The sequence below is a fragment of the Opisthorchis viverrini genome (genome assembly GCF_000715545.1).
Source record: "Opisthorchis viverrini unplaced genomic scaffold opera_v5_32, whole genome shotgun sequence".
NCBI classification, from domain to species: Eukaryota; Metazoa; Platyhelminthes; class Trematoda; order Opisthorchiida; family Opisthorchiidae; genus Opisthorchis; species Opisthorchis viverrini.
In genome coordinates, this window is record NW_008751687.1 from 175,176 (window position 1) to 200,146 (window position 24,971).

The following is a 24,971-nucleotide window of genomic DNA, read 5'->3' on the forward strand; positions in this document are numbered from 1 at the left end:
TTGTTCGACGCAGTCCCTGGAAGAACTAAGGTCCTCGTCAGCACAGACCCGTCTCCTAATCAGAACCTTTCGAATTTGCTGGTTCCAGCGAATTTTAACTATTCTTCTGAGACGTCTGTGGTCAACTACCTGAAAATACCTTAGATCTACCCGAAATGGCGAAGCCTCGCAGCCGTAGGACAATATAGCGCGCACTGTAGCCTGATACGCACAACCTTTGAGACCAGCGATATGACTTTTTGATGTTGTAAGTAATACAAATTATCAAATGCAATTTTAGGTATTGAGATTCATATGGCGACTTCGTCTGTCAAGCAACCCTCAGAGCCAATTCAGCTTTCGAGATACGCAGAGCGTCCCACAGCTTTCAATGTCTCTCCTTGAATTCTTGGAGGCATGTTCAAAGACAAAGCCCGATCAGTTAACTAGACACTCACAGATGTTGCAAAGCAGGTTGATCACCTTCTTTTATAATGCGTTTTATAGGGACTTTATGAGTAAACTTACTGTCAAGGCCAACACCAAAACCATGCATACACTTGGCCACCCGGATAAGATTAGCTGAGTCAACACAGGAACACCCGTATTTGAAGTGCTTTCATTCTCTGGAATTTCATAACATTTTCAATTTTCGGCTGGATCGTGACCAAAAATTGTTAAGTGTTCAAGATGCTAATCGGAAGGTCGCGGGTTTCAGACTCTCTAATGGAGCTTGGTGGGATGCGCACGGGTGATAACTCCCGGTACAGATGAAAAGGCCGCTTCTCGGCTTTTCAGTCTCTCTGGCGGGGCAAAATCTGAATTAAAAATCACCAAACAATCCCACGCTGCCATCATAAGAGGAAAACATACGAAAGCGTGAAGTGTGTATGGTTCACAAATGTTGCGCCATTGCACTTAGAAATGGTAGCAAATTATCTGTAAGATTAGCGACGAAGGCTGTCATATCATCCTGCCGGTAAGCACCGAAATTTTCAGTGATCCGTGACATTCCACTTTCCACTTATTGAGAACCGGTCTGTCTGCCGTTATCTGGATTTCAACTTACCAGGACGTTCGACCAGCTTTCAAAAGATCTTTTTGTAAACGTTCAAACACCTGGAATCTGAGGTGAGAAGCCGTCGCAGATGAGAAAGTGCTGCTTTGGGGGACAGCATGTCTTCCAACTTCAACCGCATTCGGTAAACGCACAACACTGAGGCGGGATGCAATATCCGGTTATAATTCCTGTCCCTTGTCGATCAAACAGACGCTCTGGAACGCTAACTGACCTAAGGGGGAAGCGAAATTCGCAAAATACACTGATTTACCCATCAACTTCGTTTTCAGTGAAGACTCACCTGAATACCGGCTAATTTTCTCGTCTATTTATCTGTGAAACAAGCTGGGGTATGGTGATTTGATGTGACCACCTATCAAATCGAATGGACGCGTATTTCTTTCACAAGCCCTTACTGGTTCCCAAGGTGTTCTCGTGCTTGTGTTTTTTTTCGATAATTTGGATAACCAGGTCCTTTGTGAAGTCAAAATGACACCAAAATCGTATACCAATGGTTGCATACGATGTCGTTTTAAATATACGAATATTAAGCATTGGATCATCTATGAAGCCAAATATAATCATGCGACTTTTCAAGGAAGGATGATATCAACAGGAGGCCATTTGCTATGGAAATTGTTTGAGCTGGAACTATGTCCACATCCCAAAGTGATCTTTCTGGCGTGTCAAACTTTCACCACACACAGAGAAGTATCATGAAAAACGACCTGCTATCCACCAAAACCGAAGAAATATCGATACTTTGACTTGCCATATAAGCAGAAACTAATGATTTCTCTTTATCGGGCTAAACGCTTGTCATTTTACGGCAATTTTTCAAGTCTGCTTCGATGAAATTGAAAGATACAGGGCCAGATTATGGTTTCATTAGCTGATCGGCACTCACAGGAGGACAACACATACGCACAAAAGAGTTTCTGAAATGCTCACAAGCTGTCACAAACAAGTTTAGCTTTGTGCTGTCATCTATACCGAGGATAGGGGGGCATCCACTCATACCCAACCCACACCGAAATAATTTATCCTCCAGCAATTAGTTGAGATCACATTCATTATGTGGTGTATGTGTGTGTGCGCGCGCGATGTTGCGCGGAGCTTGTGACATTCGGTTTGGGGAGATAAGATCGAATATACGTATATATGGAAAGTGGTGGTTGGTTATTTTTGGGCAAATTTGTGACAAATGTCGTGTGCAAAACAGTATGTCAGGCCGTGATTAGTTTGCTTTTTCGCATTCGCCGTCTGTGCAACGCAAACACGTTTGAGAGCATGCTGAGGAAATCTGAGTTTTGTGTATGAGAGAATGAAGCTACTTTCTGGCCTGAGGGAATCTTGTTTTCAGTCGGGGAAAGCATTAGTTTGATTCTGGATGTGACGAGGTACGATGCGAACGAATGTGCGCACGACTGTTGGAGGAATAATCTCATAACAACAAAGGACAACTCAGCTAATTCCCAGATGAATCTTTTGATTATAATGTTCTTCAGCTGGATGTGCTGCTCAAACAGGGTCTCGTGTTTTAGTTGCCATGACGTTCCGGAAATCGCTGTTCATTTTCCTGGTGAAAACTACTCAAAAACACCTGGTGTGTTTCATCCTCGTGGTTAAAGTTTCCGACATCCCTACAAATTTGTACTCCGCCTGAACAATTAACTGGAGAAAAAGTACAGCGACTTCACCAATTTGACGGAATACAACGAGAAACGGCCTCGTACAGCATATTTAACTGGAGAATATCATAAACGGGGGTTTCGACTGAGATTTAGTTCAGTCTCCCCAAATTAGTTTTCAAATGAGCGCATTTCGCTAGCGGTGCCCATTTTCGGTTTAAGCAAAATAGAAGATTGACGAAAACTCGGGGACCGCCTCCATCTGCTGAACATAAAGAAAGTGTCAGAGTGTTTTCAGTGACCTTGTGAGTGGTGAGTTTTGTCACATTCACCCTGATTTGAGGCCAGGCTGAACAAAGTTTAGTTGAAGAAGACTGGTGAACGTTAGCACATACCTATCTTGATGAACAATCGCATTCACCACGATTAAGAACTGCCTGGGTACGGCGGAATTTTCGGAGATCTAATTGCTAGACAATGTTTTTTCCACGACTCTTTTTTTGCTTCCGAGATATTTCACGTAATTACAAGTTCATACCGTTATGTAATAAGTTGTACAAGAGCCATTTATTTATTCAATTAGTGCGCGGGTATTTTCAAGGAAGTAATAGTTCTTCCGATCGGGAAAATGTTCCGTTTTGTTATTTCCAAAGACATACTAACATCAGAAAGCCCTGAACTGCTACCTGTGTACAACGTTAGCTACCCTGAGAATGCAGATGTGACCTTTAGACCGTTTCAGCAGATCATCTGGAACTAATGTTGAACAAACCGAAAACTATACGACGAAATGAAACGATGCTGTTTGTTGCTTACCTGCCATCGGTTGAGGATGGCGTGTCAGTTTGTGTCCTTGAACGTCCAAGGTAACTGGGCTGTTCATTGCAATCCTCCTAACTGGAGAAGTATGTACCAGAGTGGTGGGATCAAAGTGCGTAGGGTAGAAAAAGTTTTGCGATCCGGGTGTAAGCTTTACTCCTGCAGGAATATATGTGTGAACGGGGTAAGCAACACCAGGGAACATTGTGTCACGGGCAAGATACTTTGGTTCATTCCCAGAACAGCCAACCTGGAAGAAATGGAGGATTGAGGTAAACTTAAGTAAGCTGAATTCAACTCAGCATGGCACCTGACATCTGAATTTTCAGGAGGAAAATTTGCTGTGGGGGTTTCAAAAACAATCTGACGAAGCCCGGTTAAACAACTCGGCTTCAGTAAGGTGCATTTTAAAGTTTTGAAGAGAAATCCGTATACTTTGAGGCTCCTGCAACTGAAAGTTAACCTTTGAAATGCGTTCGTAGAGTAAGCTGAATTAGGTGCAGCTTAACTTATACGGTTCGCTAGGTAAAACCATGAAAAATTCGGAAAGACCGCGAGAGTGATCAGGACGATCCTTAAGGCCAAAGCTGCTTGAATGAACCCGATTGACAAATAAGTGGTTCGCGGGTCTTCAGTTCTGATAAATCAATGCGCTTGCGAAACATCATAGGACTGAAAACATAGGATGGAGCAGCGCTGCACTAAAAGTTAGCGGACTGGAATAAAATAACCGTTTGAACCTCAGCGAACTTCACCAAAGCATGTGTGATCATTTAGCCGGTTTTAACCGCGTCCACGTTACCTCCATTGGTAAATAATCATTGGCAATCTCGGCGAACCGATCAACATTCACCTGATCGATAGCCAGTGGACTTTCCCGAGTCCCGAGTCATTGAGTTAGAGGTTGGCAACAGAAACCCCGGGGGCTGCTCCTACTTCATGAACCCCAAGATGAGTGAAGTCAGTCGTGGGCTGTTGAAGAGTTTTCAGCAACCCTGTGTGTAGTTTCCTTTGTGAAAGTATCCTGCGATGTCTCGAATAGCGTACCAACTGAAACATGAGGCGGGCTTTGTGTAGCGTATTCAGTTGAAGAATATAATAAACATGAGATCCATGTGCGATTCAAATCTACCGTGAAAATGCAGTTGGTATGCAAATGAATGTACTTGTCGAGACGCCTGATCTCATTGTGCCTCTTCACTTCGCCGGTGACCACAGTTTGATTAAATTATATTCTATTCCTGATAAGTGTTGGCAAAATTAGTGATTGCTATTATCGTTTAATTGAATCCAAAAAAGTTCTCTGCATCAACAGAAATCCCAAATGATCTTGGGGGTCACCAAGTCATATTTCCCACCTCAGGCATCCTCCCCAAAAGACGTTTGTAATCTACTTTTGTTCATAATCTATCCGAAATTCTCCCGAAACATTGTATAAATAAATGTAACTGTTTCTTTCCAGGAGGCCTTGGTTGAAGTGCCTGACCCGTTGCCTGTGCACCTGCTCCATGCTGAAAAAGCACATACACAGACGTGCAAAGATAAGATGGCAGTAAGGCCTTGGTTGAAGTGCCTGACCCGTTGCCTGTGCACCTGCTCCATGCTGAAAAAGCACATACACAGACGTGCAAAGATGTACGTGCCTGCGTTCACGCGCGCAGTCACAGTGATTCACCAGGTTTTGGGCGACGTCAATTGTAACCCAGACGGTTTGGCATGTGGACTCGTCAAATGTTCGACAAAAGGGCGGGTTTTATTCATTCCTTCGTCTGTCCTCCAATCTATCTGACCGGGATTCCAGCTTCGCCATCGACATCTTCATCGGTGCTAAATGCTTCCCGCCATCGCCTCTCCCCCACACAACGCAATACCTAATGTCTGTAGGTTGCAGGCTGCTCCCATTTGAGATTCTTATCTGATTCACAATCGTTGTTCGCAAGGCGCACCCAACCGCAGCTAATGCATGTTGTAAATTACCCGGTACTGTTTGTGTGCGCGTGCCCTAATCGTATGGGTGCACACAACCGAATTGACAACGCGCACACATACACCGAAATAACCGCACAATAATCAAGAATGTAGGTCAGAACTAAAACGCAGAAAGCCGGAGACGATGGGCGCGTTTTCCTGGCCAGCCTGCTAAAAAGTTTTTTTGGCTACCTACGTTGTCGCAGTTTTCCACCGACATTTTCCGGAGCATTCCCAGATGGAAGTTGTGGTCAAAACATTCCGTTGCGTGCACCAGACACACTAGCTCATCGATGACGCATAGGGGGGAGTGCAAAGTGGAGCGATTCCCATCGTTGTTTAATCGAAAATAACAATAGTTCGAACGTCTAAACAAAGAGCTTCCAGCCCAAAACTTATCACTCCGTATATGGTCTGACGTGTTTGCCAATGTTGCTAGGTGATGGACCAAAAACAATGCTATTGCTATCAAATGGGGATTGGATCAAACAGCGTATATTTACGCAACCTTTGCATTTGTTTGTCTAACATAGAAAACCTAGACAGTGGGAAACATTCTTCTGACTAGCGACGCACAATGGTTGCAACAACACTAATTTGTTTCATATTATTACCTGCATTGTGTTTGCGAAGCTCACAGTGTGGTTTGTTCTCATTCATCTCTCCCTCCAGTTTTCAGACAAGCTGGACAGCAGGAAACCATGAGCAATAACTTGTTTTGATGCAAAGAAGCAGTAAATCAAAGTGGTGGATAATCTAGAGCAATCTTTTGTGTCTGTTGGGCAGGTATCCATCGTAAAGTAACCCCAAATACAGCTTTCTCCATTCTACAAGAACCACTCACTTGCGGTTGTCTATTTTTTTCATATCACAAAGGACCCTGCCAAATGGTTACCTATTAAGTAATCAGGGAATACAAGTAGTTTCGGGTTCGAATCTTCCCTATATTTGATGCCTCTCAGTTTCAAATCAACACACTGGCTTGAAAGGAAATTCAAGATGCGTCATATATGCACTCACAACCGGTTAAATTCTTACTGGGATTGGCGGAAAGTCTATACGCGATACGTTACCAGCTCTTTTACTCCGTTCACTTGTGAACGTAAAGCACGCGAGAGTAGAAACTGGACGTGGCACACTATTGATAAGCTTGCGGGAAACTCTTAGCCCACGAGCTGCTTTGCCCTTGTTAGGACCTATTAGGCAGGCACCTCTCCCCAAGTTTCTGCCTATCACTTTTGCCATTTGAAGCCAAAATGTCGGAATTCGCCTAATAATAATAACAGGAAACTCAGCTGAATCATTCGTTTATGGTGGTCCTTATGATCGAATACTCTGACAATAGGAATATCCTAACAACTGAAACACTAGACAGCCTTATGCGGTACATTCCTATGAAGAGGACCATCATACTGGATAGCCCATGATTATGATTCAACAAATTAATGCGGGAACGGGAGCAGTGGCAAAGGTACAGAGTGAGTGTTGAACGGGCAATGACTGGTGATCAAGTCGTTCGCTTCAAGTATTTTCATGCATACATTCAGGGCTGGTTTGTGTGGGAATTTTCAGCATTCCACATCTCACGAAACCCAAAGTTTTAAACCTGGTTGGTGGTTGAATGCTACAAACGGCTGAAGAGCAGAGTGATTAGCTCTCATTTAGGTAGGATAGAGATAGACAGAAACCGCACACTGACTGACTCCTTCCATCTGACTTCCACTCATCTTGTGGAATTCATCTTCCCCTCATAGGTTGGTAGTAGTGTGAGAGGATTTGATGAATTTCGATTTGAATTTGTTCCTGTCATTTCGCCAGTCTATGTCCACAACCCGCGAATCACTGTGAAGTTGTTTCGCGCATTTCACGAAGATCTGATAGGCAGGTTCAAAGTTATGACCTCCTGGCGAGTGATTTTAACACAACCGTCCGTTCACGGGAGGATTCTGCCCTCAGAGACGATGCACCGAGTAGGGTTCGTGATATTGCCATACCTAATGCGGTACTGATGTAAAAATTTAAGTGTTTCTGATGGACTTTTTCAAAAAGACGGTTTTCTTTGCAAAAATTAGACCAATTGGAAGTTTGGCCAATTTATCTTCAGCCTGGTAACCTTCAACCGAATAGGAACGAAACTCTGCTGATTACAGGCATCAGTATGTTCTTTGTGTCTAAAGGCAAATCACGATATACTTTTGTCTTGAAGCTATTCACAGTCCTGAGTAGCTGGACTCATATGAGAGAAGATAACAAAGGAAAGAAGATGCGGCCTTTGTGAGCCAAACAGTGATATACAACCGCCCTAGGCTATTCAACAATAAATTTACTGGCATTGTCAATTCACAAAAAAAACGTGCAAACAAAGTTTAACTGTGGGCGTGTTGGCAAAGTTCTTGGCAAAAACACAAGAACGTACCTGCCTCCTTCTCTGCTTCTTCAGGGAACTGTTATCAACCTTCAAAATGAACGACCCCATCATCCCTCTCAGCTCACAAATTAAAAACAGTGTACCATACTAACAACTTCTTAGACCACTCTTTTCGTGAGTGGAATATTAAAGAAAAGCTTGTAACAAATCCATTGTTTGTTTTAACCTCAAGTATGAAAATGCAATGCGAAGGCTGCTTTGGGGTTCACATGGGCTAATGTATGGGCATTAGTAAGTTTTGATCGGCTCCCAAATAATCATCTTAACACGCGGTTTCGTTCTTATCGGGTCTCATCTAGTGAGCCATTTGAGATCGGATCACTGACCCTCATCATATTAACTATTTCGATAGAGGACAGATGACTGTCCGAATAGGTGGCAGTCGGTTAAGTTAGTGAGTTTCATGCCTGTCGAAATGCTCTTACTCGTTTCGATTTTCTTGAAATTCTCCATCAACCTGCTACCAGTTCCACTCTGTCTCAGTATGTACGTAGACCCGGGAACCTAAGATTAACGATTGCTATTTTGAAAACCAGCCCAAGGCACTCCGGAAAGCGCCATTCTTGACTCTACCACCTATACTAATTACAGTGATTTACCAATAATATTTGTCGAGTTTAAATATCCTACACTCCCATGTCTCAGTCTAGATGGCAAGGGTGAAATTAATCAGAATTTGCCCATCGCCGTAGCCAGACAGTAGAAGTAAATTCATCAAGGTTACAATGTGAAACTTATCGGAGTGTTGGTGTTATGCAAAAAACTGCGTGGAATTTTGGTTTCTCGTAGAAGTCTAACCTAGGAAATTTTTAAAGTGTTCTTGGCTTTGACGAATATTCTGAAGCAATGTGGCTCAAGGGGCTATCCTGAAATAAACAAGTAGCAAGCATTTTGTGAGGTCTGGCTTATACGCGGTTGAACAAAACTGGTATGTGCAAGTTAGGCGCGCCGTCTAGAAAACACTTGCATCTTGACTGGTCAGTATTCATTTCCCCTGTCTTTGGTTTTAGGTTACAACCCATGAGCCACAAACTTAAAGTGAGTATCAACATAGATGAAAAACGGTTCTCTAAACTTTTCAAAAGTAATCTGTTTTATACGCGAGTATATTTGCACCATGCTCAGAGAGCCCGGAAACTCACTCCGTAAGACACAGCCTTGCAGTTATCCAGTTTCGGATCCAAAACCATTTCAGTTTCCTCATTTTGCAGTCCTACACGAGTGAGGAAAAGTCAGAAGGATAAGGTTGAAAACGCAGATTATTATAAGATTTTGTTATTGTGAGATGAATCCCAACAGCACACATTCAAACAGGCATCCAATGAGTAATTTTGCAAGTTTTCCAAATTCTTAAATTCCTTTGAGCAATTCCTCGCCGGAATCTTCAATAGTATAACAACAAAACTTTGCAGCTTCATGAGGTAAGCTAAGACTGGTGAATTTCTTCCAGATGGACTGGTAAATTTGTGAGATTTTACTGTGTTCCTATTGGCAAGACGAGAATCGTACAGTCAGTGATTGTTTGATCCCTGTGAAACAAACTCCTCCGATGGCTCTACTAAATTCCTGGACAAACTTATGTTCTATACATTGAGTGAAGTTTCCCAGGTTTTAACTCGTAAAGCCCAATTGTGCCCCAAAGTACCACATATTCCAGTGTTCTGTGCCCATTTTTGGAAGATGCTAATAGGAAAACTCCAATGCACTTCTTAGCATTTGAAGGTAAACGCTAGCCGTTATTTCAACTCCCCTATCGTACTGGCACTGGGAGATTGCAAGGTGTGACTCTCAAAGTCCACCTTGCACAATGATTATACTAGTGAATGATGATCAGAATAAAGCTGAGTCTCTGGGAATGGAAGATCAGGCTTATAGGTTGCTTGGAGTAACCAGTTTCAGCCTCGACCAGTTTGTTGCCGGTGAGCACTAATAAGTTGGAAAGGAAATACTGCACCAGTATCGATCAAACTGAGCACTCAAGATAAGCAGATCTTATTTTGGCCTGAAAGACCCTGCGAGGGCCTGGATGTCGTGATGTCACACTCAGAGCCCTCAACACAGACTCAAGAATGATGGTGGACGCTGATGGATTGCAAAAGCCCAGGAGGTGTAAGACTTTCTCTGAAGGACGAAGTCATGCCCAACTTCAGCTGATTCGGTCAGCTAGCTTACAGGAGGAGTGTTTCAGGGAATCAGCTTGCAAAAATGATAAAATAGCAATTCAAACGCAGAAATGTCGTATCGGGTGATAGGCTGAACACTCCAAAGGACAATTCAACAACCCTCCTTCAAAGGAGTCCCTAGAAGAATCCAGCAAACATGGCTATTGGTTCGTCAGCAGCAACAGAAATCCAGCGCGAGATACACCTTGACAGGATGGTGTGAACTCAGCACTTTTCAAGGGTATGGAGATCCTTGTAAAGGAGATTTGGAACGAAAATAGAATATCGATAGAAAAGAGCACATCATCTGTGAGGAGGCAAGAATATCATGCGAAAGTCATCGTGGTATCAGCCTGGTAGACATAAAACCCAAGGTGCCTTCTGCGCGGATCGACCGCTTGCCGGTAAGGAAGAATCTGTGAGGATCGAGCTCGGTTTTGTCCTGGTTGAAGATATGCCTACCAAATCCTCGCAGTCGAACAGGTGCTCGAAAGCACTATTTGTTAAACGTCGCACAATGGTTACTGACTCTATCAGAAACCATGGCGGTACCTGATGATCAAATGTTTACACTGTAAATTCTTATATTTTATGTAAACTCCTGTGGGTGCATACAAGTACACAGCAAGCTTTTGCCTCAGTCCATTTCGTCCCTTTTGTGAAAGTTAAGGCTGTCTTCTGTCACCGTTACTTTCCAATTTTTTTATGGACGTGCTCTTGAAACTTCCCTGCCTCCTTCATTAACGCATTGTTCCTGGTGTGTGCACTCACACACGTTGGGGGTTGTAAGGCGTCATATATAGTCTACCAGACTCTTTGGTATGCGTCTTGCACTTCGATTTAGCCCGAAACTCGTGTCTGATGACTAGTTAAGCGACGTGGCGGATAAATTAATTGGCCTAGACATTTGTATACGTGCCGGTGGATAGGCTTGAGACAAGACATCTTCTCGAATGAAAAAAGGTGAGAATAGCATGCGCCAAACTATACCACCTATGGGGTTTGTGTGACATTCGTTTGTAAGCAATAGATAGGGTATACACTGTGGCAGTGAGATTCATGCTGCTATTTGGATTAGAAAGGTGGCCCCTACAAGCAGAAGACACACGAAATCTGTCAGTGTTGGACCGTCGGTGTCTCCACAACATTTGTTGGGTTAGGTCTGGTGGGAACCTCGGTTTACCATTGCTAAGGTGCACCAGATGGCCTTAGGTGGAAGAAACTCTTCCCCAATGGATGTGCTACTCAGACTTCACAGGTTAAGCTAGCTAAAATTTAACTTTGCATGTTGGAGGCCCATGTGCCATTCAGAGCTTGTTTCGCCCGTCTTTATTCTGAGTGGAAACGATCAAGAGGTCGACCAGCTATAAAGTGGTAACGACCTGACACTAATCAAAAATTATCGTTTTCGAAAAAGTTTGGTAACATTTGATAGATTTATTGCTGGGCAACGTTTCGCTTTTGACACAAAAGCTTCGTCAGGCCAAGTGACTAGGTTCCGAGGTTGGTCGAGATTTAAGGTGGGAGGAGAACCAATCAGCTGAGTCAAGCTAAATCTCTGTTGGGTGCCGACCGAGGGATTTTAGTGTGAGTGGATGAACAAGTGTTGGGTCGGTGGAGAAACCCACGTGTTTGGGTCCAGCCTAGGGTACATTTGATGGTCCCTCTTGAACGTCGTTTGAACTTTCGGTCCGTCTGTGTGGATGAGCTAGTGCTAAGATAGTTGTGTAAGAGGGATGCTGTGACCTTTGGTCGGGTTAGGATTTCCACCCCCACCCCCCCAATTTTTTCTAATGATCCTACGTGGACTGACAGCCACACCGTCACGTGTCAACTCGGCTTATCTATGACCGCTTTCCATACGCTCGCCAGTTTCACACCCTCGATTCTACTCACGCTGTGATGCTTAGTAATTTCCACCGCATCGGCTATCAGCCGCTGTGGTGTGAATCGCAGCCCCCGTCCTAAAACTTCCACATTCTGCAGATCTATTCTATGTCCCGTGTCTAAGGCATGTACCGCCGTCGCTGAGTCTTTGACCAGCGTTTGTTATTCTTCTGCTTTCTACCGACCCAACACTCGTTCAACCAGTCTGACACACTAAAATCCCTCGGTCAACATCCAAGAGAGATTCAGCTTAATTGGTTCTGATTGGTTCTTCTTCCGCCTTAAATCTTGATCAACATCGAAACCTAGTCACTTGGCCTGACGAAGCTTTTGTGTCAAAAGCGAAACGTCACCCAGCAATAAATCCATCGAAAACGATGACTATCCAATCGGTTCCAAGTATTCTTCACGTGGTCAAAAATTATCCTGTTAAAAAGTGCCGTTTTTCAGAGTGAGGACTCCCGGACCGAACTCATCAATGGTTAGTGAGACTGGCAGACATAGCTCAATTGAGCACTGACAATATTTCGAAGCTAACACCTTCATTGTATAATTGCCTAGTCCCTCGTTTCCCCAGACAATTCATCCACAAATAAGTGTAAATGTTAGTGTCTCTAAAACCTGGCCACACCTCTCCTGCTGTCCCACTTTTTGATGAACAAAACTGCGGCAGCTGGAACCAACGTATTCGTAGTTTATAGCTGATCAACTGAACTGAAATGACACTTAGATTCTGTGCACACTGGCTTTGAACCAGGATTTCCGGGAATAAAAATTAGTGGTCGTCTGGAATTTTGAAACTAAAAAATCAATGACAAAGTGAAGACTAACTGGGATGTTTTTCCTCACACCAACGAACTTCAGAAGAAAAGTCTCTGACTGTGAAAAGTGGAATGAATAGAAGATATTTACGTCGTTAATCACTGCTTTTGCTGTTTACACATTGTACACAATTTGTCATGTTCTATAATCTTCTTCTGATATCTATGTCTTTAGTGAAGTGCATCTCAACCCCGCTGGTCCGTCTGCTCTTTCCCACTGAACCATCCTTAGCGGTAAATATGCAGAAGATTCAGGCGGCTCCCACCTACGGGAGTTTCTGAATGGATACCCGGAGAAAAATGCTGACAACCACATGGACATTATGTCTTTTTCAACTGGAGAAAAGTTAGGTTCAGCCAAAGTAAACAGGCAGCGAAAGTTTACAAGAATGCATTCTGCCAATTAGTTTTTGCGTCATCAAACTTGATGGGCGCATCACCTAGCTCCATTGTGCCTAGGGTCGACTAAAAAGCGCCGGGAGGTGGAACGCAAAGTCATTTTCTAGCCGATGTTTATGCCTCACAGGTAAGATGTGATTGCCCACTCGGTCCATTGTTGCGGGCAATGTGGACAGTGTAACTCGTCAATCCGCTCGCGCGAAGGCGGCAGAGCAGTTTCGTGTTTGTTTAGCACAATTCTGGTCTGGTTACCGTCTGCCGTTTGACCGTTTCTCTGCCGACAAATAAGGTTGTCTGTGAATAAAACCTATGGCCTCTTGGCACCACTTTTGTACAAGGACATGGGAACTTCGGAAACCCCATGCACAGGCTTCAAAATAGAGTGTCAAGTCCGCGCCACACACCCACACGCACAAAGAAACAAACAAGACAAACGACGTCAATCAGGGCATTGCGGTATCATGTGCCCACTAGTTGCTGTGGCTTGTCTAATCGATGTGCCTAGCACAGGAACAATGAGCTGACTGATAATCTGACGGTCCGATCGTCTGAAATCACATAGCATGGTACTCGGGCAAATTCATACAAAGATGAGGTGGAAATTCACTGCGGCGTATCAAGCTACTACCGACAGGCAGAAAAACGAGAACTGCCGCATTAAACGTAGGTCGGCTGGTCTTTCAGTTTACACATACGCTCCGTAGGCAATAATAAAGAAACAGAGTAACGCTAATTCGCCAAATACTTCATTTTCACATCAGTTTCGTTTTAATAGAAGACTCACCTGAATCCAGGTGAATATCCCTCAGGAAAGGCTGCAGAAGAGCTTTCAGCAACCTTATAAATAGTGTGTTACGTTTAGACAATGTACAAAGATGTATCGAATATCATGCCAACTGAAACATAAGGCGGCCTGGGGCGATGTATTCAGTAGAATATTATCACAAACGAGGGGTTCAGCTGGTATCTCCGGTCAGCTGGTGAATCTCCCGTCAAGGCCAGATTAATGTACAAATGAGAGTATTTGGTGAATAGGTTCAAGTACAACATGACGTTGACGTAAACTAAGAGACTGCGACTACCTGATTAACTTGAAGATAAGCGAAACAGGCCATGGGGTGTCGAACAGTCTTCAGTAACCTTGGAGCATTAGGTTGTGTCTAAAATGACGCTCACTTTTAGGTTCCTAACCCTGTAGAACTGTAGTGGACTCTTTAAAGACACGCCTACACGTGACGAGCACAATCACGCACAATCGGGCCATTGGCATATAATTTACCAAGGCAAGATTGCTGAAAGTCTATGAGTCCTTGTGATTTCGCACTTTACTGCATCTGGTATGAGTGAATTTTCAATGAGCATATCTTTCATTCACTACACTCAAAAATTAACTTAATAGTGCTCGGAAAAATTTAGAAGAATCTAGAAGGTTTTTCCAAAAAGCACTGAAATCCAAGAAAATATTGAATGACACCACAAAAACTCACCGTCGTCGATCCAAGGATCACCGTTGGACTTTAAGTTGGCATGATTTGGTTTTGGTGTGCTACTCACGTCCTTTGCTAAAATACGTCCATCCACATTTGTAGATCGTCCAAGTAGCCAAGGGCGTGATCCGCGCCGATGCAGAATACATGCAACCAAGAAAATCGTGGCCAACAAAAGACAACTGAAGATGACCACTAAACAGACAACGATTACTTCATTCCGTCTGCCAGACTGAGCAGCTGCAGCAGAACGGGCGGCAAACGTGTCCAAGTCAAAGGGGATCATGTCAGCTGGACCAGATTGCAATGATCGTCCCTGGTAGAGGCCCAAATCTCCATTATTCTGCCCTTCCGTTCCATCAAAGACTGTGATACGGATGTTAGGAGATAGTGTGCAGCGTCGGGTCGTCCCACTTCCATTGTCACAGGCCTCAACCACCAGACGATGGGTTGCTGTGTTATTAAGGGTCCTGAATAAAAAGTAAATTTAACACATAACAGGACACAATGATCAGGAACGCTGGTGGTAAGCTGTAAAAAAAGAAACAACCAAGTGGCTGTTGGCCCCATCAAACGCATGCACCGAAAGTGTGAGATCATGAAACACAATACATCACGTCATTTGTCCACAGATTCAACCTCACCTTTCAGGGTGTGATGACCGCATTCTCATGATATTTTTCAGGAATAGATCTACCAGCTGATCTTAAAACTCATGAACTCACATACTTTCAGCGATACCTAGCAGGTCGTTTCCTACAGCATTAGCACTGCTGGAGGTGACACATTATGACAGGTTGCCAAATGAGGCCATTAGTGCACATTTTTAGGATGAAATTCTGATATTCGTCAACCTACCTAGTTCAAGAATCCACAGAAGGAATTTTAAGTCTCACATGCTTGGTATGGGGTGAACGAAGCACAACTGTGTATTATTGATGGTGATGCATGAAAAGTGAAAATCATTATTATGGTAAATAATCGAAAACGTGCCAAACCAGCTCACGTCACCATGAATCGCTAAGCAGGTCAGAGGAAGGGAAATTTCACTGGATGTGTGAAGCTTCCTTTTGAAAAGTCATCATTTGAGGAGTCGTTCAATTCTAGAGCACGTGATCTGGTTTCTGTTGCTTAAGGATAGTGACGTCATGTCCTGTCTAAACGAGGGCTAGTCACACCATTGAGCAAACACTAATGAAGAAATGGTTGTGTTGAACCACTGGCTGGAAGGTTGCGCTTTCAAAACTCAGAGTTTCGTGAGATGCGCACTGTTGGTGATTCTCAATGATTCTCAACGAAACCTCTGTACAGTGCTTTTCGGCTTTTCAGCATTGACTGACTTCACTGATAGGACAAAATCTCCATTGAATATTGCCAGATCTCAACACCATGAATCAAGAGCGATTTATAGTTCACACTTAAGGGCACAATGGTGTTGATATGTTGACGAATGCGTTTCGCCAACTGGGTATAGTTTAATGCTCAATTAGAAAGTGGAATTGACATAGGCTAGGGGACTGTATCTACCTAATCCGCCACGAGAAGGACGAAACCTATTCTGCGCTGCCGAAAAGCTTTCGGCTAACTAACGCGTAGTTTCCTTGGGGAATGTGATGATGAAATACAACTGATACCTAGTTTGTGCAAGAAGATTTCTCACATGTCTTACTGCAAACCTTGATAGATCAAACCCTCAGGTGGACTCGTCTTGAAGTCATGTTCCCCGTCTTATTTCAAGTTAAGTCATTTCGGGTATATCGGTGTGCAGCATAAGATCATCCATTGAAAGAAACAGCATCTTGTTACAGCGAGTGAAGAAACGGAAATATTTCAAAGAAGGGTGAAGAATAATGTAATATCAAACTACTAATCTCATGGAGGAATTTGGAAATAATGAGCGATATAATCTTCTGGGTTCCGCTCGGTCTCCGAACTCGGTACCCACAGAAATGTTATTCTACGAGCGATTTTATCAAATGTTAGACAGTGAAGGTTCAAGCCAATTGAAAGATAACTCATTTGTGATGAAATAGCAGTAAAGCAGTAAAGTAAATAGCAGTAAAGAGCCACGATCAAAGGATATCTGCCGATAATCCGGCAAAAGACTCCGCAGACAGAATGAAATCTAATTTCGTTATGAAGCGGAACTGTTAGTCCTGCGGTTGCTGTTGGAAGGATTTATGCAAAATTGCTTGCAGTTGGTGGTCAGTTGACATTTTGGTCAATTTATCCTCTAGCCGAAGCTTAGGTTTGACGGCATGGCACCAAGGAGCACTTTCACTAAGGATCTTCATCAAACACTCCCATCTACAGGCCAATTTAGTTTCACTGCGAGATTCAGCTGAATTCCGGCCAAACATTTCGTTCGTGATGTTTTTCTTCAACTAAGTCTACCACACAAGGCCACCCGTCTTTCAGTTAGTACTGAAAGGAAGGAAACTAATCATAAGATTGCCCATGAAAGAGAGGCTCTGTTAGGATTCAGCTGGTTCTTCCGCTGAAACCGGACTGGTGTACAAACACGTGTATTTAGCTAGTTCTGTACAATTTAGATTCAAGTAGAACACGAGGCTGACGGAAACTCGAAGGCTCGGTTTAACTGATGAACCCCAAGGAAGGCGAAGCCGATCCTGGACTGCTGATTAGTCTTCATCAACCTAGTGAGTAGTTTCCTCCTAGGACCTGTCCACATTTTTCTTGGTTAAACCTGATCTCATCTCTGGATGAACGCACACCAAGTGGAAGGACGAAGTAGAATGACAAATCCTAGAATCTCATCAGTTAGGCATGCAAGCGATAAAACGGTCTGTGTGAATGGCTACCGGAAAGACCACCAATATGAAGTGGATTAAGAACGAAGACCTTTGCAAATCAGGACTATTTTGTCCAATTCATATTGTTATCCATCGAGGACGACTGCCGTGAAGTTGTGGGGCGAACGACTGATAAATGATAATCGGAAGCTTCAGTCGGTGTGCTGTTGCATACACACAAATGGCCATTTTAATTAGCTCTACCGTATGATCGGAAGACTGTTTGATTCAACCTTCTCTTAGCAATTCATGCACCAATCCACCACCGAAACTAGCCTAAATGAGTTAACCGACATCAGTATTCCGTTGGATGGAGGAGAACAAATCACTTGCTATCCAGTGACAGCCAACAATTCCTAATTTAAGGGCAGTCACGAAACTATGGAAATTCTTATCCCACTCGGCGGACAGGAACAGTTGACCACTTCTCTCAGAGTGTAGCGACTTCCGGAAAACCTAGAAAACCGGTCACACCCCCGAAAAATGTCCAATCTCAAGTTTATTCCTTGGCTTAGCCCAGGAACGTCAGCTAACCGAACTGTTGTTCTCAACTCAGTTCATAACACTCACACGCAAATGATCCTGTTCTCTCCACTTCATACACTCAAGACGATACGCTTTCCAGGGCTAATTGGTAGCCCAGCTAATACACACAACTCTCACCGAAAACCGAAGAAAGCTTTGGACCAGGAACGTCAGCTAACCGAACTGTTGTTCTCAACTCAGTTCATAATACTCACACGCAAATGATTCTGTTCTCTCCACTTGATACACTCAAGACGATACGCTTTCCAGGGTTAATTGGTAGCCCAGCTAACACACAAAACTCTCACCGAAAACCGAAGAAAGCCTTGGAATGCTTGCTTGCATGCCATTTGATATTTATAACTACCCTCTAGCAAATATCGTGCTGAATTTTTCGGCAATATAGCCTCCCAGACCAAAGGTTAGCCACAAGAAGCCCGTCAAATCGATAATAAGATCAATTATCCTCCGTGTTACCAAAGTTGAGTATAGATATCCATTCAGCGTCACATTCAGTTCACCTTGTACCAATTATTGATCAAATTGTAGCTGATCTGTTTGCCGAGATTGACTTGCGGTGATTAACAGCCTCAAGAGTTGAAAAAGTCTCATTTCCTTGAAAACGCTTCTTCCCACCTTGTCGTCTGACTGGTGTGAGTCGATAGGTCGCTCACCAAGCTGAAAGCTGGCCTGTACTATATGGGGTATTTGTATAGCTATGGGCCCAACACTCATGCCGAGATGTCGATATCATATAAACTCGGGTTTGGAAGGTAGGATTTGAATCAATAAGATGATAGCTGAGTGAACATAGATCGGCTTTACTTCTACGTGGTAACCCGAATTACAGAATGTTAAATACCTTGCACGTTCGCAACAAATTTGTGCCTCATTGGTTTGAACGAGATGAAATCGGAAGGTATAACAGAGCTTCCATGTTTTCAACTGAATGCAAACCACAGGTGTTTCAGTGAGATTCATTTGGGTCTTATAAGCAGTATTGGACTGACGTAAAAAACGTGGTACAGACCAGACACACTACTCATAATGTCGTTGAAAACTCTTCGACAGCCCACGAGCGCTTTCGCTCTTCTCGGGGCTCACCAGGTAGGCGTAGTATCCGAGATTCTCTTAACATTATGTTCACCTGAACCCAACTCAACTTCTAGTATCCGAGATTCTCTTAACATTATGTTCACCTGAACCCAACTTGCACACAGTTGGCGAACTACATTCATTTTCACACCAATCGGGTTTTCACGGAAGACCCGACTGAATATCTCGTTTACTATGTTCTTTTTCAACTGAATGTGCTACATTAGGCCGCCTCATCTTTCACGTGGTACAATACGCCAGTATCACAATCAAATGTACAGGTGTAACACGTTACCCATAGAAAGAAAACCATAAACGAGAGATTCAGTTGGGTCTCCTTTGAAAACCAAACTGGTATGCAAATGAGTGTATTTCACTAACCCACACATGTCCTGTTTCATTTTCTGCTCACCAGGTAAGTGGTTATCCTGCGTTCCATATCAAGTTCTTCTCTCTTTTGAACTACAGATTCACTCGTCTACTCAGCTAGCGCGAACAAGAGATTTGTAAGGGCTTTGAACTGCACTAGCTCTTATGATAAACTCCAAACAGGTCTGTGAGTTTCGATAGGTTTTACACATTACACCCGTAAATACGACGATGTAGTTACGGATAATATGACACCACTCGTTGAACTTCGACTGTTCAAGGAGCAAACTAACCGATCGCAGATAAATGCGTTCAAAAGCTGATTCCATTAGATAATCGATATTTATTGGTTTCTTCTATATTTTCAATCACTATGCACTGTTAGTCCGAAAAATGACGATTCACAGTAAACTTCTGAGCGTGTTTCGGGAGCATGAGTATGATTGATTTTTGTACTTCTTTGTACAGAATAACTGGTCTATGGATAAAGGGCAACCTCATGATTCAGACCTTTGTTGAATAAAGGTATGACTTCCTCAGCATTGTGTTGACTTTAATCTTATGGAGTGGAGTTTGTGAGGGAAATTTGGTAGACCTTGAGGGCTTTCAAGATTTAATCGCTCGACGAAGCGGGGGGGGGGAGAAACGGATGAAAGAAGGAGGCATATTGTACCGTGGTTGGATATTTGGAAATCTCCTGGGTTAGGTTACAGCTGACGCAAGCTCGAGGGCAAATTAACCGTGATAATTATCATAAAATGTAGAAGATATGGCTGCCTTCTGTCGACCAGAAGCAGATTAGGAAATTTCTGGAAACTGAAGTAAGTAATCTCTAGTGTATGATCATAGAACTTAGTAGGGACGAAATCGAAAATTTGAGTATCGTTTGTGAGATAGTTTCTAGCTTAGTGCAGAAGAACGAAGTCGTGTGAGCAGAATTTGAGAGCCTGTCGTTTTGACGAAGTCTTAAACGTCATTCTGGCGAATCCGCGCAAAATTAAAGAAGCACTGAACTCCAGTTTCGCTCTTGATAGGGCACATCAGTGGTGCATATCCTCGGTCAAAAGCAGCTAGTTTGTCGACGACCTGCTCCGAATAGCAGACCCAAAGCCTACTTGAGTCTAATCACTGCAAATAAGAGCCTGCCGAAAACCTAGAAACAAGGTGCACTATGCAAACCTATCCTGAATACTCGTAATTCAGTATTAAATGAACGCATCCATTGATACTAAAAAAATGGGTTCGGTCGGCGGGTCTTTCAAGCCTCTTGAAAACGGTGAATTCTCAGTCGGTTACAAATACTTTCCAGTTGCTGGTAACTAAAGATGAATTTGAGAACTTTAGTTGAGGGCGATCAATGGGTCTGAAGGTTTGCTTACCTCTTAAGCCAGAGGAGACAGAGTGGTATAGATGGTGACAGGTCAAGAAAACTAAATTGGGCCTATTGCAACGTGAAACCAACAGCTACACACTTGCCTTGTGTGAAGACAGGCAACCCAATTCAGAGGTCTAGGACGGAAACGCATCCTATAGGGTTGAACGATAGTGCTTCACTAGAGGACAAAATTTTGCACCCAAAAAGAATATATCGATAGGAAATGATAAAGAAGTACGTCAAATATATTATGGTCAATATGACTACTGGGTAAAAAAGTAGAAGTTTCTGCATAATTTTGTGCTGTTTTCATTAACAGCAGTAAACGGTAAACAACACAGCCGAAAATGCTGAATTTGAGACGTACAAGTTTCTGAGTGTAACTAGTTCAGTTCTAAAGTGCCAAAAAGTCAGAAAGGGAATGTGCGGTTAATACGAAACCTTTGAAAGTATGGACTTTCCCACATCAGTAGACAATGAGAAATCGATTCACTGATATGCTCATTATTGATATGAATGTGCTGTAGCTGGAGAAGTAACTGTAGTGACCGGAACCAGCTCAATGAGAGCAGTATGGATACGATAAATTAGCTCTCGTCCGACTTGTCATAGTGTCGGTTGGTCAGCGGCAATTAAAAAAACATGATCTTTGTTGAAACACATTGAATATTAGAATTTTCCGACTTTATTAATCTGGTAAGCAAATAACTTTGATTAAATTTTCAGGCAAAATACTTGGGAGAGGAAAAATGCGTATGATATCGCCTTTCACGTGGTAAGCTGTTTACTAGTTACTGTGTTAGCTGTGCTAACTACTACTGAAGACTACTCACCTGGCCAAGAACAAGAGTCCACTTGTTTCGTCTACTGAAAAATATCCGGTTCCTGGTCCCCCGGGTGGCCGGGGTACCTCCGTTCGTATACTGTATGATATTCTTGCGTTTTCCCCCTCATCAGCGTCGGTGGCTTCAAAGGTCAGTAATTGTTTTCCCAGAGTTTCTTGCAGGCGAACCTGAATTGCCGTGGATGTGTTTGGACTGCGAAAAACTGGCGCGTTATCGTTCACGTCTGTGACTGCAATTACCACTGTTGTTGAACTTGACAAAATCTTCGGGATTAGGTGGACATTTGAAGTAAAATTGGTATAACTTCCAGATTGCTGGTGCCTGACAGGAAGTATTGAAACTGGCGGGCTATCTGTGGCCACAATTTCAAGTGAAAAAAACGCCACCGATTCTCGATCCAGCCGTCGTATTAGGCGGATCTTTCCACTCAATCTGTCGACACTGAAGTAGTTGTGCTCTTTTGGAGCGTTTTCAGGCAGAACATTGAAATTATTTTCATCAGAAGCCTTCTGCTCTCGACGTTTATAGAACTCCGGACTCGGGGAATTCTGGGGTACCGGAACTGATGTATCAGCATAGGAACTTGTAGTTCCTTGTAATTCTCCAGAACTCACCTCAGGATCACTGACTTTTCGCCCTTTTCGCGAGAATGGGGCCTTGCTGCCAACTGATCTGGTTTTGCGAATCCCTCGCGTATAAAGCGCTGTTGGCTGCCTCATATGATTGACCATGTGGTAAGTTATTTTACCCTGACTGTCAGCATCACGGTCCACTGCCTCGATGCTCCCTACGACCTCCTGAACACGTGTGTCTTCAGCTACAGAAAACGTGTAGACATCCTTTGTGAACTGCGGTGCCCAGTCATTCACATCAACGATGAACACTTCTACAACTGCAGTCCCAGTGAGCTTGGGTTGTCCGTTATCCACCGCATGTACTCGTAATCGGTAGGCTCCTTCCCCGGTTAGAGCTTCGCGGTCAAACATAACTTTTGCGTACAAATCTCCGGTACGAGCATCCAGCTCAAACAATCTACTCATTGCCCCATCGTATGAATGTTTCGTGGAGTCGTAATTTTCACTATCTTCTTCAAGACTGTAAGAAATTTTTGCATTATCACCAGCATCTTTGTCGGTAGCAACGGTCCGCCCCAACCATAGGGGCTTCCCACCGATCAGTTCCTGATTTTCCGGGATCTGAAATGCGAAATGACCATTGTTGACAAATTCCGGAGCATGGTCGTTGACGTCTTTCAGTTGGACATTGATCCGTACAAAAGCCGAATTGCCAACGCTATCGGTGCATGTGATAGTAACCTGCTGCATGGGGGTGACCTCGCGATCCAAACGCGTGAACGGACCTATCGAGCTTGTAAGGCTTGTTCCTGTGACGAGTCGAAAATCTTGTCGATTAGGTGAGGAGTTGGCCAAATCGCTGATGGTCTGTGTCCCGGAAAGATCTGCTCGACCTGGCGCATACTTAGTGTCCGGTGAATCCACTTGAAGTGTGAAGTTATCGGTGGGACCCAGACGACAGTGAACTTGATCCTGCCCGTTATGATCACGGTCTAAAACCTGCAAGAAGGACAGACGTAAAACGTGGGTTTTGCTCAAAACGTCTGACTAAAATTTGCGATCAAATCAGGTGAGTATGAACCACAAGCTTGTACTTTGGTGTTTAACAGTGATGGCCAAAGCCAAAAATCCTAACAGATATTGATTCACAAATAAAGCATACGTATTGCTCCATATATTAATAAACTATTTTCTGAAAAAAAACTGTACCGACATTGGTGGAAGGCATTTAGGTTTTGTTGATTCGAAAAGAAGTGAGTGAAATCAATATTTCGAGAAATACGCCCATTTGCAAATCAATTTGGTTTTCACGTGAGACTCAATCGAATCTCTCGTTTATGATAGTATACAACTCAATGTGCTGCACACAGGCCGCCTCATGATTCAGTTGGCACGATATTCGGGATATCGCAGTATATTTTCACAGGGTTGTCGAAGAGTCTTCAGCAACCTTGTGAGTAGTTTCTTTTATGAAATCAATATTTTGTCGGCAGATATGTTAGAAACACGGACACAGTTTATATGGTTATTTACCCTAACTACAACTATCATTTTTCGGTATAAATGCGTCTGTAGAGCTTAGGTTTGTGTAAATTACTTGCAGCTATCTCGGAAACGATTATTTCATCTCAAGTGGACCCGCATTACGAACGTTCCTACCAATCATCTCCCCATTTTTCCATGATTCATCCTGTCTATAAAACTTTAGTTTCCTAATCAACTAACACACCCTATTGGGGCGTGAATAAACTCCATGTATATTCTGAAGGGATACGATATTTGGAGTATTTATTGATCAGCGAAACGCCACTTTGATTTCTAAGTTGATATTGGAACTTGCTAACATTGTGCTGTCTTTTGGCTTGATGGAAAACTATGGGAATGCACACACTTTTCAACTAAATTGGTATTGACGGGAAAGTCAACGAAATCCCAGCTGTCTCTCGCGTATAGTATTTTTCGGCTGAATGTGCCGCACCAGGGATGCCTTTCTTTTCGGTTGGTACGACCTTCAAGATATTCCAATACATTTCCTCCACAGAACACGTTGCTACCAATCGTGAGATTTCGGAAAGTTTGCAGCAGTCTCATCAAAACGCGTCCCGTCCACAAAATATTGCGATTTCTCGGATACGGCACCAAGTGTAACGTGAGTCGGGTTTTGTGCAGCATATCCAATTGAGGAAAAACAGCACGAACAAGGGCTTCAGCTGGGATTCAGGTGAGAGCCTCATGAAAACCAAAATGGTATGCAAACAAGTGTATTTCACAAATCGCTTAAATTATGGATTTAAGTAGAACTCAAGGTCGACGGAAACTCGGAAACGAAGGCTACATGAGGAACCCAAAGAGGGATGAAGTTGATTGCGGGTTGTTACAGCATTTCCAGTGATCTGCTGAATGAGGTTTTCCGTCAGAATGCACAGACACTATTTCTTCAGTTCTTTCTATTTTTTTTAGCAAATCTCATACCACTGTACAGTCCTAATACGCGTCTGCAACCTATATCGAGGATTCTATTTATATTTCAGAAAATCTCTAGAGTGGTTTCACCTTACCTCCGAAGAGCAATAAATTACAGTTTTTTTTCTATGACTCAACGGGCTAGAATCATTCTAAATCTGAAAAGAGTTTCAGACAGTCAGCGTACCAAAACCTACTTGTAGTTCACCGCGTTTAAAATGAAAACCATGAATGTGGATGAAGAGAGAAAATAACCTTGCAGTTACCTCA

The 24,971-nt window shown here is 43.2% G+C and overlaps 1 protein-coding gene across 1 annotated transcript in view; it reads right to left on the minus strand.

Moving 5' to 3' along the window:
* Positions 1 to 2,822: 2,822 nt before the first annotated feature.
* T265_13022 (hypothetical protein) overlaps positions 2,823 to 24,971 on the minus strand; it is a gene marked incomplete at both ends in the record, with an annotated part of 29,620 nt that continues 7,471 nt past the window's right edge. The window contains 6 exon segments of the mRNA XM_009166814.1: positions 2,823 to 3,003; positions 3,487 to 3,563; positions 3,569 to 3,739; positions 9,028 to 9,098; positions 14,642 to 15,111; positions 21,652 to 23,237. Of these exon segments, the coding sequence (XP_009165078.1) occupies positions 2,823 to 3,003; positions 3,487 to 3,563; positions 3,569 to 3,739; positions 9,028 to 9,098; positions 14,642 to 15,111; positions 21,652 to 23,237 (2,556 nt within the window).